This window comes from Carcharodon carcharias, chromosome 3 (genome assembly GCF_017639515.1).
Source record: "Carcharodon carcharias isolate sCarCar2 chromosome 3, sCarCar2.pri, whole genome shotgun sequence".
Classification (NCBI taxonomy): domain Eukaryota; kingdom Metazoa; phylum Chordata; class Chondrichthyes; order Lamniformes; family Lamnidae; genus Carcharodon; species Carcharodon carcharias.
Genome location: NC_054469.1, coordinates 147,247,265 through 147,261,246, shown reverse-complemented (window position 1 = coordinate 147,261,246; position 13,982 = coordinate 147,247,265). Strand labels below are relative to the sequence as shown.

Sequence of the window (13,982 nt, the reverse complement as noted above, 5' to 3'; positions counted from 1 at the left end):
AGATTTATGTATTGTAGTATTGCTGTACAGGGCTTTCATGAAATCATAAATTCCGACTGTTTAAGCAAAAACTGATTCTAAAAATATGTCTATTTTGAATATGACCATGAAGTATGATTTACATTGAGTATAAGTTTCATACTTTCCAGCAACTTTTTCATTATGAAATATAGTGTCAGCTTGTGAGTAATTGGATGGAGAGATTTGTTCATTCCTGGAAACTGGATTTGTCTGGATTGATGGGATGAAAGTTTCCACAGTTGCCCACCATTAACAATTTTTCATGGTCCTAATCCAGTCCAATACTAATTAAGTAATCTCACTAAACAACCAAAATAATCGTTGCTGCAGGAATTGAAAATGCCACACTGGTACTGTAGAGGGTGATTTTCTGAGTTGGTACAACACATGTAAAGGAAGCTTTTATTTGTATCCAACTTATTACACCCAAGAAGAATTGATGGCTGATGTTTGTTTCAAAAAGTTCCCAGTTGTGCATTCCTCATGCTGAGCTTTCAGTGAGCTGTCCTTGAATTCAGATGTGAAATTCAGATTTGTAGTACCTGAGGTGACTCAGGTTCAATAAAGAGGTGGCCACTGAACTGTGCTACCTCCTTCAGCCCAACCTGGAGTCTCACACCAGGGCAAAGACCAGAGACCATAAAGGTCACAGTTGCCCTCAATTTGTACACCTCCAAGTCCTTCTACACATGAGTGGGAGACATTGCCAGTGTCTCCCAGTATTCCAGTTTCTGGGCGGGCACAGAGGCTATCTGCTCCAGACGAGGATATTTCATCGTCCTTTTGTTGAGGCAGGACAGCAGGCTCAAAGAGCACATGAATTTGTTAGGCTAGCAGGATTCCTGAAGGTGCAGGACATTGTATATTGCACCCAAATCCCTCTGTGGGCCTGCATATCAATGGGGGAGAGGTACATTCCATAAATTTGCAGTTGGTGTGTGACCTTGCCAAGACACTCATCAGTGAATGCCCACTATCCCGGCAGCAACTGCAATGTATTTTGCCCTTCAGCAGTTGACCCGATCCATCATTTTCAACCCTCCTAGCAGGACCACCGGCTGCCTGCTTAGGGACAAGGGGCAATCCATGTACATGTGGCTGATGGCCCCCTCTGCCATCTCACCATGCGGGTAGAGCAGGCCTATGATGGCAAAGCCATTTGGAATATCATCAAGCAGGTATTTGGCCTACTGATACAATGGTTCTACTGCCTTGACCACTCGGACTGGGGTGGGCTGCACTCCAGTACGTGCCAAAGCACTTCTCGAAGTTTGTAGTGGTCTGCTACATCCTCCAAAGTCTCTCCATTATGACAGCACAGACGTTATCTTCGTGGATCTGGAGGCTAACCCGAGAAGAGGACCATGGCATGGTGGCAGCAATTAGCTGGCTTGGCTAACTGACACAAACAGACAAGTGGCAGTGGTGAGAGCTTTATCCTAAGAGACAACAGCAGCTTTACGCATCTGTATCACTGCCAATGCCATGGGGTGGCACCTCGGCAATCCTATTAATTTGTTGGCGAGCGGGGCCCTGTGAGCACCTGCAAATCCTTTTGAGCACTGAGATCTGCAGTCATGATGGCATCAATATGAGCCTGCATGGCAACAAGCATGGATCTCATGACTTCAGTCTGTTCTTCCACTGTAGCACTGAGACATTGGGTGACTTCTGCCTGTGTTGCAGTGGCAGCTGAGACAGTGACCAGGAGACTTATGTTTACAACTGGGTCTACTGGTACAGTCATAGAGTTGGCCAACACTTATCGTCTCATTCTGTGCCGTAATGACTCTTTGATCCGTCAAGTCCAACTCAGCTTTCTATAGGGCGATCCATTCAGCCCCTTTCCCCCATTTTATCAACGTGGCCCTGAAAGTTTATTTTCCTTGAGTACCCATCGAATTTCTTTTTTAAATCATTGGTCTTTTTGCTTCCATTATCCTCATACACAGCACGTTCCAGGTCATTACCACTGGCTGTGTAAAGAAGTTCTTCCTTATAGCCCCCTTCCACTTCTTGCCCAAAACCTTCAACCTGTGACCCTAATCCTTGTACCATCAGCTAATGGAACAGCTTTTCTTGACTACCTTTTCTAAACCTGTCATAATCTCATGCATCTCTATCATATCACCCCTCAACCTCCAACCTACCCTCATAGCTAAAAATCTCACTTTGGTGGTGGAAAGGAGGGACTCCCAACTCTGCACGATGCCATATGTCGTGTTGGAACTGGAATTCTTCATGCTCTCTGACAGTGACTGAAGGCTCTGTGTCTCTTTCTCCCTGGCCTGCCGGCAGCACATTCGCATCTGGTGATTCAACAAATGCAGGTCCCCACTCAATATGAGCCTCTGAAGTACACGCAATGCCAGTATCTTAACTGGTAGCTGTGAGTGTCAGATCAATGGATAGTGCTTTCTCATCATTGGTGTGGGATTGCTCTCTCTCTTTGTGGATATGCTGTGGCTATCCAGGTGGGAGTTCTTGGATATCTGACAGCCTAAAAGCAGGAAAGAGTTAGGTTGGGAATGGATTTGGGATCAAAAGGAGTAGGTCCTTGGTTTCAGCTTTCACATTGTGGCAGATTTCAGGGTGAGGAGGCAGTTGAGAATGGCCATAAGGCAGTAACTTACTATCCTCCATGATGTTCTGGACAAAGTGCCACAGGCTCTGTTGCAGCACACCCAATGATTTGGAGTACCACGTCCGCTGTCAAGTTCAATGGATGGGGTTAGCATTACACCCTTACCTTGGTTCAGATTCTTCCTCCTGTTCTGGGTGACCTTGTTCTGCTAGAGAGAAGGCAGAATGTCATTGATTGTGAAATGCTTTGGGTAATATGCCTGCCATAATTGAATGACTGGGGGCATGTAGAGGCAATGAGAGATGGGTATAAGGCTGGCATTGGCGCGTGTGAATGAGGTGGAGCATTTAAATGTTATGTGAGAGTTCTGGGTGCTGCCGGGTGAGTGATGGGGGTGTGGTGCATTAAGCAGCATGAGGTTTGTGGGTTTGAGAAGTTTTGACATGAAAAGGTTTTTCATTTTACTCATTGATAGGAGGGCATAACAAGACAGGAGATAAAGAGTGGAAGTACTGAAGGAGTAGATAGTGAGCAGGAAGCTGTTCAGGTAATAGTCCCCAAATTTCATGAGATGTGACATCACTGGCAAGGCTAGCTTTTGCCCATCCCTGATTGCCTTTGAGAAGCTGGTGGTGAGCCTACTTCTAGAATGACTATAGTCCACAATGCTGTAAGCAAGGGAGTTTCGGATTTTGACACAATGACTGTAAAAGAATGGTGGTATGTTTCCAAGTCGGGATGGTATGTGACTCGGAAGGGATCTTGCAGGTGGTGGTGTTTCAATGTGTTTGCCACCCTTGTTCTGCTAGGTGGTAGAGGCTCTGGAGTTGGAAGGTGCTGTTGAAAGAGCCTTGGTATGTTGTTGCAGTGCATCTTATACATGGTACACCCTCTGCTACTGTACACTGGTAGTAGAAGGAGTGAATGTTTACACTGGTGATTGGAGTGCCAGTCAAGTGAAATGCTTTGCCCTGGATGGTGATGAGCTTCTTGAGTACTGTTGGAACTGTACGCTTCCAGGCAATTGGAGAGTATTCTGTAATAGCCCTGACTTGTGACTTGTAAATGGTTTTGGGGAGTCACGAGATGAGTTTCTTGCTGCCCAATACACTAACTCTGACCTGTTCTTGTAGCCATAGTTTTTATGTGGCTGGTTCAATTACATTTCTAGGTAATGGTGACACCCGATAATATTGATGGTAGGGGTTCGGTGATAGTGATGCTTTTGACTTTCAAGAGGAGATGTTTAGATTCTTTCATTGGAGATGGTCACTGCCTGGCACTTGTGTGGCATGTATGTTATTTGCCGCTTATCAGCCCAAACCTAAAGGTTGTGCAGGCACGGACTACATAATTATTTGACGATTGGATAATGGTACTGAACACTATGCAATCATCAGTGAACATCCCCACCTCTGATCTTATGATGAAAGGAAGGCTTTTGAAATAGCTGAGGTTGGTTGAGCTAGGGCACTACCTTGAGGATCTCCTATAGTGAATTCTTGGGCTGAGGTAATTGGCCTTCAGCAACCACTATCATCTTCCATAGGTCTGGCATCATCTGTGGAGAGATACAAAGCTAATGTTACAAGTTGATGACCCCATCGTCAGTTCTGAGGAAGGATCATTCACCTGAAATGTTAATTCTCCCTCTACAGATGCTGCCTGATCTGCTGAGTATTCCTAGCACCCCTGTTTCTATTTCAGATTTCCAGTGTCTGCAGTATTTTGCTTTTCCACAGTCATTATTCCTTTGTGCTAGATAAGGCTCCAAACAGTGGAGAGTCTTCCCCCTGACTCCCATTAACTTCAATTTCAATAGGGCGTTCTGTCGAAGGGTCATGAGGACTCGAAACGTCAACTCTTTTCTTCTCCGCCGCTGCTGCCAGACCTGCTGAGTTTTTCCAGGTAATTCTGTTTTTGTTTTGGATTTCCAGCATCCGCAGTTTTTTTGTTTTTATCCTTGATGATATACTTGGTTAAATTCTGCCTTGATGTCAAGGAATTGAGCTCTTTTAAACGTGCTTGGATCAAGGTGTAATGAGGTTTGGAGCCAAGTGATCCTGTCAAAACCGAGGCAGTATTGGTGAGCAAGTTATTTGTGAGTGCTCCTTGACAGCATTTTTGATGACACCTTCTAGAGTGGACTGGCAGTGTGGGAATCGAAGGGATTAGATTTATCATATTTTGTGGACAGGATCTACCTGGGCAATCTTTCACCTACTCGGGTAGATGACTGTGTTATAGCTGTACTGGAACTGCTTGGGCTAGAGGTGTGGCTGTTTCTGTAACACAGATTTTTGGTGCTACAACTGGATGTTTTTAGGCCTCATAATCTTTGCTGTATCCAGCACTCTCAACTATTTCTCTATCACAAGGAGGGAATTGAATTTGAACATATGGTAAGGAGTAGGCTGTTTAGTTGCTCGAAGTTCTTCCACCATTGTGAGATAGTGGCTGATCTGTTACCTAACTTTATATACCAAAATCTATCAATCTCAGTTTTAAAACTAAAATGATCGAAAATCAAGTGCCTTTTGGGGAAGAACATTTCAAGCTTCTACTGGCCTTTGCATGAAGAAGCCTTTCCTAATTTTACTCCTGAGAATTTAGCTCTAATTCTTGGACTATTACCGCTTGTCCTAGACTACCAACTAGTGAAAATCGTTTTTCTCAATCTAGGTTTGACGTGTGAAGCTGGGGATCCCAAGAGGAGGCTGACATGGATCGTCCACTTGGCACTTCTGGCTGGAGTTGGTTGCAGGCCCTTTAGCTTTGTCTTTTGCACTTGCTTGCTGGGCTGCTCCATTATTGAGGAAACATTTCCTCCTGTTAGTTGTTTACTTCACCACCATTTATGACTAGATGTGGCTGGACTTCAAGGCTTTGATCTGACCCATTTGGCTATGGATTTGCTTAGCTCTACTGTTTAGTATGCATGCTGTCCAATGTTGTAGCGTCACCAAGTTGGCATCTCATTTAAATATGGTGTTGCCCCTGACATGCTGTCCTACATACCTCATTGAACTATGGTTTATTCCCGGCTTGATACTAATGGTAGAATGTGGGATATGCTGGGCAATGAGATCGCAGATTGTGATTGAATACAATTTTGCTGCTGCTGATGGGCATCCTTGTGGACCTGTAGGCCATTTTTGATTTGCCAGATCTGTTTTGAATCTAGCTATTTAACACAGTGCCACACAATGCAATGGATGATACCTTGCACTTTGGCCGGGATTTTCCAGCCCCCGTGTGGTGGGTCCTGCTGCAGCAGGTGTGGCACACCATTCAAAAGTCCATTGCCTACAGATCCTGCCGGCCGGAAGGGCCAGAAAATTTCCAGCCTTTGTCTCTACAAGGACTTGACGGAGGTCACTCCTATCAACACTGTCATGGACAACTGCCATGTGCATCAGGTACTTTGTTGAAGACGAAGCCCAAGCAGCCTTTTTCCCCCTCTTGTCGTTTTGTTTACCACCTGCCACAAGCCCAGCCTGGCTATTATGCCCTTTAGGGCTCACTTAGTACTGGTGGTACTGAGCCACTCCAGGTGATGGGCATTGAAGACTCTGCCCAGAGTGCGGTCTTTACTCTTGCTACCCTCAGCGTTTCTTCCAAATTGTGTTCAACATGGAAGAGTACTGATTCGTCAGCTGAGGAAGGGCGCGAGGTGATAGGTTCCCTTGCTGATGTCATAAGACTGGATTCAACGTTGAAGTCTCCTGGATCACTCCCCCCATCTGTATATCATTATGCCACCATCTCTGGTGAGGTCTGACTGATTGGTGGGACAGGACAAATCCAGGTATGGTGATGGAGGGGTCCGGAACATTGACTGAAAGTTATGATTCTGAATCTGACCATCAGCCTGGTCGCTTGACTTAGAAATGGGAGAAGTCTCCCAGTTTTGACCCAAGTCCCCAAATGTTAGTGAAAGAGACTTGCAGGGTTGATTGGGCTGGATGTCCCTTTGTCATATCCAATGCCTAGGTTGGTGCTGGGTAGTCATAGAAAATTCATTTCCTGACAGAAGGAGGCCATTTGATTCATTGTGTCTATGCTGGTGAAAAAAGCTGCCTCGCCTAATCTCATTTTCTAACTCTTGGTCTGTAGCCCTGTAGATTACTGCACTTCAGGTGGATATCTAAGTTTTTTTAAATGTGATGTGTGATTCTGCTTCTGCCATCCTTTCAGACAGAAAGTTCAAACCCTCACCACCCTCTGGGTGAAAACATTTCTCTTTTTAATCCTTTTGACAATTTCTTTTAAATCTCTGCCCCTGGTTATTTATGTCTCAATTTAGCTCTTATCTCAGACTTTTTTTAAACTCAAGAACATGCTGTAGGGTTAATTTTGACTTTTACCACTGAACACAAAATTTAAATTCCCCAACAAACATGGTGGAATTTGAACTCGCGTCTCTGGTGCGTTTATCTCAGGCTTCTGGATGATTAGTCAAGTAACAGAACCAGTATCCTCCTGAATTTATTTTTTGGATGGGCCTTATTTGCTATTTATAGCAAAGCATGGATGTTGAGTACGGTGGAATCAAACCAAACCTAACATATCAGATCAAACACTGAGTGTTGGACTTCTTTGTGACCAGATAAATTTACATACAACCATTGAGGCTTCTATTCACAAAGTCAGAATTCTTTGCTTCTAGAATATGTATAGATGTGGTTTCTTGCACTCTTAAGTCAGACTGTAGGCTCTCCAATCTACCAAGACTGAAAGTGAAGACAAAAACATTGAGTTCTGATCAGGGAATTCCTCTACACTGATATTGGTGTGCCAGTTGTCCATGTGGCAACGCAAAGACTCATGGACTGTCTTTCCCATGTCAGTGACTTGATCTCCCTGACTATAGGCGTCAAGAAGACTGTGGTCATGGATAAAGGTGTTGCATCTCCACCCCTAATCACATTAAATAACACCCCACTGAAAGTGGTTAACAAAATCTTGGATCCATGGTGACAGACAATTTGTCCCTTGTTGCAGGGCTCAATGCACGCATAGGGAAAGTAGCTACTACCTTAGACCAACTCGTGAAACATGCATGGGATAATACCAACTGACCATTAGGACCAGCTAATGATTTAAAAGGGCTTTATTCTTTGCACCTCGCAATGTGGCTGTGAAAATAGGCGACTTACAGGAAAAGAAGCTCAATAATTTCCATATTTGCTGTCCGCAGTGCATTATGGATGTATCTCAGCAGGACAAAATCCCAAATGTGGCAGTCCTCTCAAAGGCAGAGATCCCAAGCACTAATCAAACAGAGGTGGTTTTGGTGGCTCAGATATGTCTTCAGGATGGAAGGTGGTCGCATATCCAAGGATCCTCTATGGTGAGGGAGCCGATGCCAGATGACCAGTGGGGCACCTAAGGTTCTGCTTCAGAGATGCTTGCAAAAGTGACATGAAAGCTATAAACATCAATTATTACACCTGGGAGTCACCAGCTGGTGAAATAGAAAAATGTTGATACCTCCTTTGGGCTGGTGTGTACTACCATGATGACTAGTGGCTACAGCAGTTTGGAAACAGGCACCAACACCAAAAACAAAGACCCGCAATGTCATTTGGCAGTTTCGCCTGCGGCGCTTGTAGCAGAATCTGTTTCTCAATGATTGGCCTTCACTGCTATCAGCAAAAGTGCACAAAATAAAGGCACCGTTGTTTACTGTTTGTCCACCATCTCTCATAGATGAAAAGATTCCAACCCATAACTTGGTGTACAATGCATCATTTCAAAATTTGTAGATAACAAAACTTGAAGTTTTGTGAACAGTGAGGAGGATAGTGTTAAACTTCAAAAAGGACTTGTTTAGTTTGATGAAATGAGTGGACAGCTGGCAGATGAAACTTAAATGCAGAGAAGTGATTCATTTTGGTAGGAAGAACAGGAAGCGGTACTACAAGATAAAGGGTATAATTCTGAAGGGAGGGACCTGGCGGTGTATATATATAAAAATGATTGAAGTGGCAGGACTGGTTGAGAGAGCAATCAATAAAGCATACAGGATCTTGGGCTTTATACATACCGTACAAAAGCAAGGGACCTGTATAAAACATTGATTCGGCCTTAAGTCCATCTGCTCTGAAAATCACACTTTAGGAACAATGTGAAAGCATTAGAGGGTGCGGAAAAGGTGCAAGGGAATGAATGGTTCCAGGGATGAGGAACTTCAGTTACATGCATTGGTCAGTGAAGCTGAGGCTGTCTTCCTTGAAGAAGAGAAGTTTGAAGGGTGATTTTTATAGAGGTATTCAAAGTCATGAGGGATCTGGACAGAGTTGATAGGGAGAAATTGTTTCCATTGGTGGAAGGTTAATGAACCAGAGGATACTGATTTAAGGTGATTAGCAAAAAAAAGCATTATCAACATGAGGAATTTTTTTTTTAACTCAGCAAATGGTTAGGATGTGGAATGCACTGCCTGAGAGTGCGCTGGAGGCAGGTTCAATCGTGGCTTTCAAAAGAGATTTGGATTATTATCACAAGAGAGAACATTTGCCGGCTACAGGGAAAAGGCAGGGGAGTGGCACTAAGTGAAATGCCCTTGCAGAGAACTGGCACAGACAACACAGGCCAATTGGCCGCCTCCTGTGCTGTAGCCATTCTATGATTCTGTGGTCTTGTCAGTGTAATATTACATGCTAATTTGGGAAGAATGGGACACCACCTTGTGTTACATTATAGCCTAAGCAGTACCTTAATAGTTTAGTCAAAGAAAGGTACAGGATAGAAAGTATCAATGAAATTCCCATTTTTGCCAAATACTAAACAACCAAATACACAGGATGATCTCAAAGGAATAGAATAAGAAATTTAATTTGGAGATAAACATCAGAAGATAATGCTATAAAAAACAGAAAATGCTAGAAATATTCAGCAGGTCTGGTAACATCTGTGGAGTTAACATTTCAGGTTGATGCCTGTTCTTATTTTAGATTTCTAGTAGCTGCAATACTTTGCTCTTGTAACAATGTCAGTGACCTGAAAGTAGCAAAGATGCCTGAAAGAGCATTTCAAAAAATGTGGTACCAGCATGTTACTCTGAGAATGGCAAAAGTTCCTTTTTCAACCACCTTCCATGTTGAATAGATATTTGCCTCCCCACTTCTGAGCAAGTTTCCATCCTCCAGTTCTTTAAAGTTAATTTATGTTTACACTCAAAGCTAATTCTGCTTCTATACCTTGACAGTACATGGACTGTGTCAAATTATTATCTCCTACCCTTTGAAGAGCTTTTGAGAGTACCTCTGATTTGCTCCAGTGAACAGTCCCCATAAGTCACATTTCATGGGTTAGCTCATCTTCTTTTTCATTTGCTACATCATGATTACATTTTGTGGAGATTACATATTGCAAATATATTGGAAAAAAAATGAACATTTTTTGTATTGAGTATAGTTCAACAAAAGCACTTGATTGTGGTCTGAATATACTCCAAAATGTTTGCCATAGAGATACAAACACTGTCCTTGAAATACCGACACTACACTGCATTATTTCTCGATTGCTTAGTATGAGAATTTGTATAGAAGCTGTTTGTGGCTCAAATAAATAATATAGTTCTCCACTCCTTGACGTATTGATTGCATCTGTTTACCGCAGACTACTAGGTGCAATTCTGACTGGCTGACTGACTTTCAGTTTGATAAAGGCACCAAGTTTGGCTGAATGGGACAGTTCATGACCAAAATGTTGCTGCAGAGAGCAATATGGCTTCCTTCTATCATATAGCCTTCAGTAACTTTTGGACAAACGGAGAGTTGCCACTTTCTTGGCATGCCGTGGCTTTTCAAGGATCGTCTATACTCAGGACTCATCAACTACTGTCAAATCATTTAATTTTCTGTGATCTGCACAGTCTTTTATGTGTATCCAAGTTTCCCTGAAAACAGGTTGAATACTTCACCCTATTGCATCTGTTTCCGTGATAACGAGGAAACGCTATCAATCTTCCCCATCAAGGTGTTCCTTTTGCTCTCAGCTATAAAATCATTTGTGTTGTCCCCCTTGCATTCCATGCAAGTAGGGTAAGCTGAAGCTTCAACATACTCACATTATGCACCCTATATTTATGCAGTTATCATTGCATTTCAGTCATTTAATTTATATTGCTACGCTTTTCCTGAGCCTGGATTTTGTTGCTTCTTACCTGCAACAAAATTTGCTATTCTTGGGTCCTGATGTTGCAATTGTACTGGAATTTCTGATGGCTACTTACATATCCAGATTTGCTTTGCCTTAGACTCTACCAACGTTATTCAATCTTCTGAGGGAGACAATAATTGGAGATAAAACATTAAGGAGCGTTAAACTTTTTATCCATGATATTTCCAAAATAACCTAGAGAAAACTTTAGATAGCAATGTGAAGGTGCATTTATACAAGTTTGCATTCCAGTTTAGTCTTAGTATGAAGCTAAAACGGCTTCATACTATCATCAAACAAGTGTATTCTACTTGAACTAGCTCCAAAATGATATATGATTTCCTTCTCCAGGAAGTCTTGCTACTCTTTGCTCCAATATCAGGCATGTCCCCAACTTTAGATTCAAGCTACATTTTTGATATAAAGACAATGTCATTAAGCAAAACAGCTTTGTATCTCCATTTTACTTATAGTATATATACACATGCGGATTGTATTTAGCTATGCAACCCAGACAAGTTGTATGCCATCAATATTTCCATGCCTACAGCACTGGAACCATTGTGTATTTGATCGTCTTTACCCATATTCCCAATATTAATTCTCAGCCAGATATTTTGTCCAGCCCTCTTTTAAAGGGATGAATCAATGTAGCATTAATTGCTTTGAAGGAGATCCTTTTTCATATTTGAAATTAAGTAGGGAAAACTACTTCTGTAATTCTGCTCTTGTCGTTTCTTTTGCAATTAATTTAAGTTAAGCTGCTTGTGCCTAAATAATTTGTGCCTGTCATTGCTTTATGCAAGTGGATTACATGTCTTTTTAATTTTCTCTCTGATAAACATTCACTCAATGCTTCATTGAGCCCTAGATCCTGGAAATCTGTCTTTCTTCTCAGAATCCTCTTATAGTGTCCTTTTTGAAGGTAGACTATGCAAATTTCTTTTGGCAAAATGCTGGTGGTATCCAGGTGAGATTCTTTTGCTGTTCTTAGATATTTCCAAAGTTCCTTTTTTAACGTGAATGATATTGACTGTTAGTTTCAGGGAGGGCTGATTTTGAATCTTGGCTGATGATTTGTATAATATGCTGGCTGGCCACCTGTTCTGGTGGCAAAGAAGGCCCCATGATTTTGAGGTCATGGCCTCATTTAAGTTTGGCAGATGAACTGTAAGGTGCAAAACTGTAAAGGTGCCAGAAAGATTAGTGTTGGAGGGAGTAGGGATGTTGTGAGCAGTCATGACTGCAGAGACCAAGGAGCTGAAGTAATAATTCAAAACTTACCTTTGGTTGGTTTTTGGCTCTGCCACCCCTAGAACTGATTGGAGGCTGCGTGGCACACATTCTCACCTAAAATGCAAATCAGTGTTCTATTTAGGACCCCTATTTGCATATTAAAATGGGCCTTCTGCTTGAAACAGAGAGGTGTTTTGCTTGAATGTATGTTTGTCTGTTTTACCTATGGGCATTCGATTGTGTAAGACACTAGTTAGGCCTCATCTGGAATACTGCATCCAGTTTTGGGTGCCAAACTTGAGGAAGGATGTGAAGGCAGTGGAGAGAGTACAGAGGAGATTCACAAGAATGATTCCAGGAATTAAGAACTGTAGTTATGAGGGTATATTGCAGAGGTTGAGACTGTTTTCCTTGGAGAAAAGAAGACTGAGAGGAAACTTGATAGATGTGTTCAAGATCCTGAGAGGTATGGACAGGGAAAACAATGAGAAACTGTTCCCACTTGAGAGCATCAAGAACTAGAGGGCATAGTTTCAAAATAATTGGCAAAAGGAGTAAAAGTGATCCGAAGATTTTTTTTTTCACCCAGAGGGTGGTTGGCATCTGGAACGAACTTCTTGAGAGGGTGTTGGAGGCAGGTTTGATCGAGATATATTCAAAAGGCAATTGGATTGCTATCTGGAAAGAGGGAACGTGCAAGGTTATGTGGTTAAGGCAGGGGAGCAGGGCCAGGTAGAATGCTCTTTCAGAGAGCCAGTGCAGACTTGATGGGCCAAATGACCTCCTACACTGTAAACATTCTGTGATTCTGTGAAATTGATCTGGCCGCATTGCCTGTCAATGGGGCAGGTATGCCAGCAGCCTTCAAATGAGTTTGGTAGCCTCCCATTTAGGCAAGGCAGGGGCAGTGAAATTGCAGCCTGACTCTTTTTAGTCTTTGCAGTTAGGAATAAATAGCTACCGGGCAACAAATGCAGCCTGTCACATTTCAAGAACAAATATAAAGGATTAGTATCTGCTGGCTATTGTGAGTGTGCGCACGGACTGCTTTTAACTCCTTATTTCCCTTCTTCAAATAAACATTCTATATCAATGAATTTTAATGTTATACTAAATTGAATTTTATTAAACTTTAATGAACAATTCTCCTGTGCATATTAACACAGAATGTTAATTGTGCTTAAATTTTTAATTATTTTGTAGGGATATCAGATGATTCTGACAGCTATGAAGAACCTTTGGGAGATGGTGTTTCACTGGCATCTGAACGTTGCGATAACCACGAGGAAGCTGCAGCTGAAGGTATGTGATATTGCATATCTTTGTGTGATCTGTTATTGCCAGTTTTTTTCAGAAACTATGAAATCTGGACTTCCGGTTTGATGAAGTTCTTGAGAAAAACCAGACAGCAGCAATTTTAGTGACATTGAATTAGGTCCCTATTGGAAGGCAGCTATGAGGAATTAAAGAGCTCTCTCTAGTGGTACTGGAAGTGTATACAACCAAGAAAAAACAGCTATGTTGTTAAAGCATAAAAAACTTGGACTTAATATGGACTCAGGTTAAATTGTACTTGTCAATCTTGTAGACAATTTTCTTTCCTAAAATATATAAAATATATGGAGTAGTTTCTAGTGTGTCATTTTTTCCTACTACATGAGACTATTATGAAAACTAGAATTAAGAATGCAGTTTCAGAAATGTTACATACCTTAAAGTAATTTATAAGAAAATCATGATTTCTATCACTTGCAACTTATTTTAAAAATTACAATTTATATTAAATCATTGATTTTAAAGCATCAACCTATTTTCTTAATATTCGATACAGTAGGCGTTAATAAAATGTCTTATGGTTAAAATAACATTCTTGTACAAAACAAAGGATTTAAAAAGGCAATTAAATTAAAATGAAAAATTGATCTTTAGATTGTAGATCACACATATATTTTCCTGAGATGCATTATGATTT

At 41.8% G+C, this 13,982-nt stretch overlaps 1 protein-coding gene across 1 annotated transcript in view; it reads left to right on the top strand.

The window, feature by feature from the left end:
* skap2 (src kinase associated phosphoprotein 2) overlaps positions 1-13,982 on the top strand; it is a 338,742-nt gene that overhangs the window by 13,312 nt on the left and 311,448 nt on the right. The window contains exon 4 of the mRNA XM_041185176.1: positions 13,214-13,312. Coding sequence (XP_041041110.1) covers positions 13,214-13,312 — 99 coding nt within the window. The remainder of the gene's footprint in view (positions 1-13,213; positions 13,313-13,982) is intronic.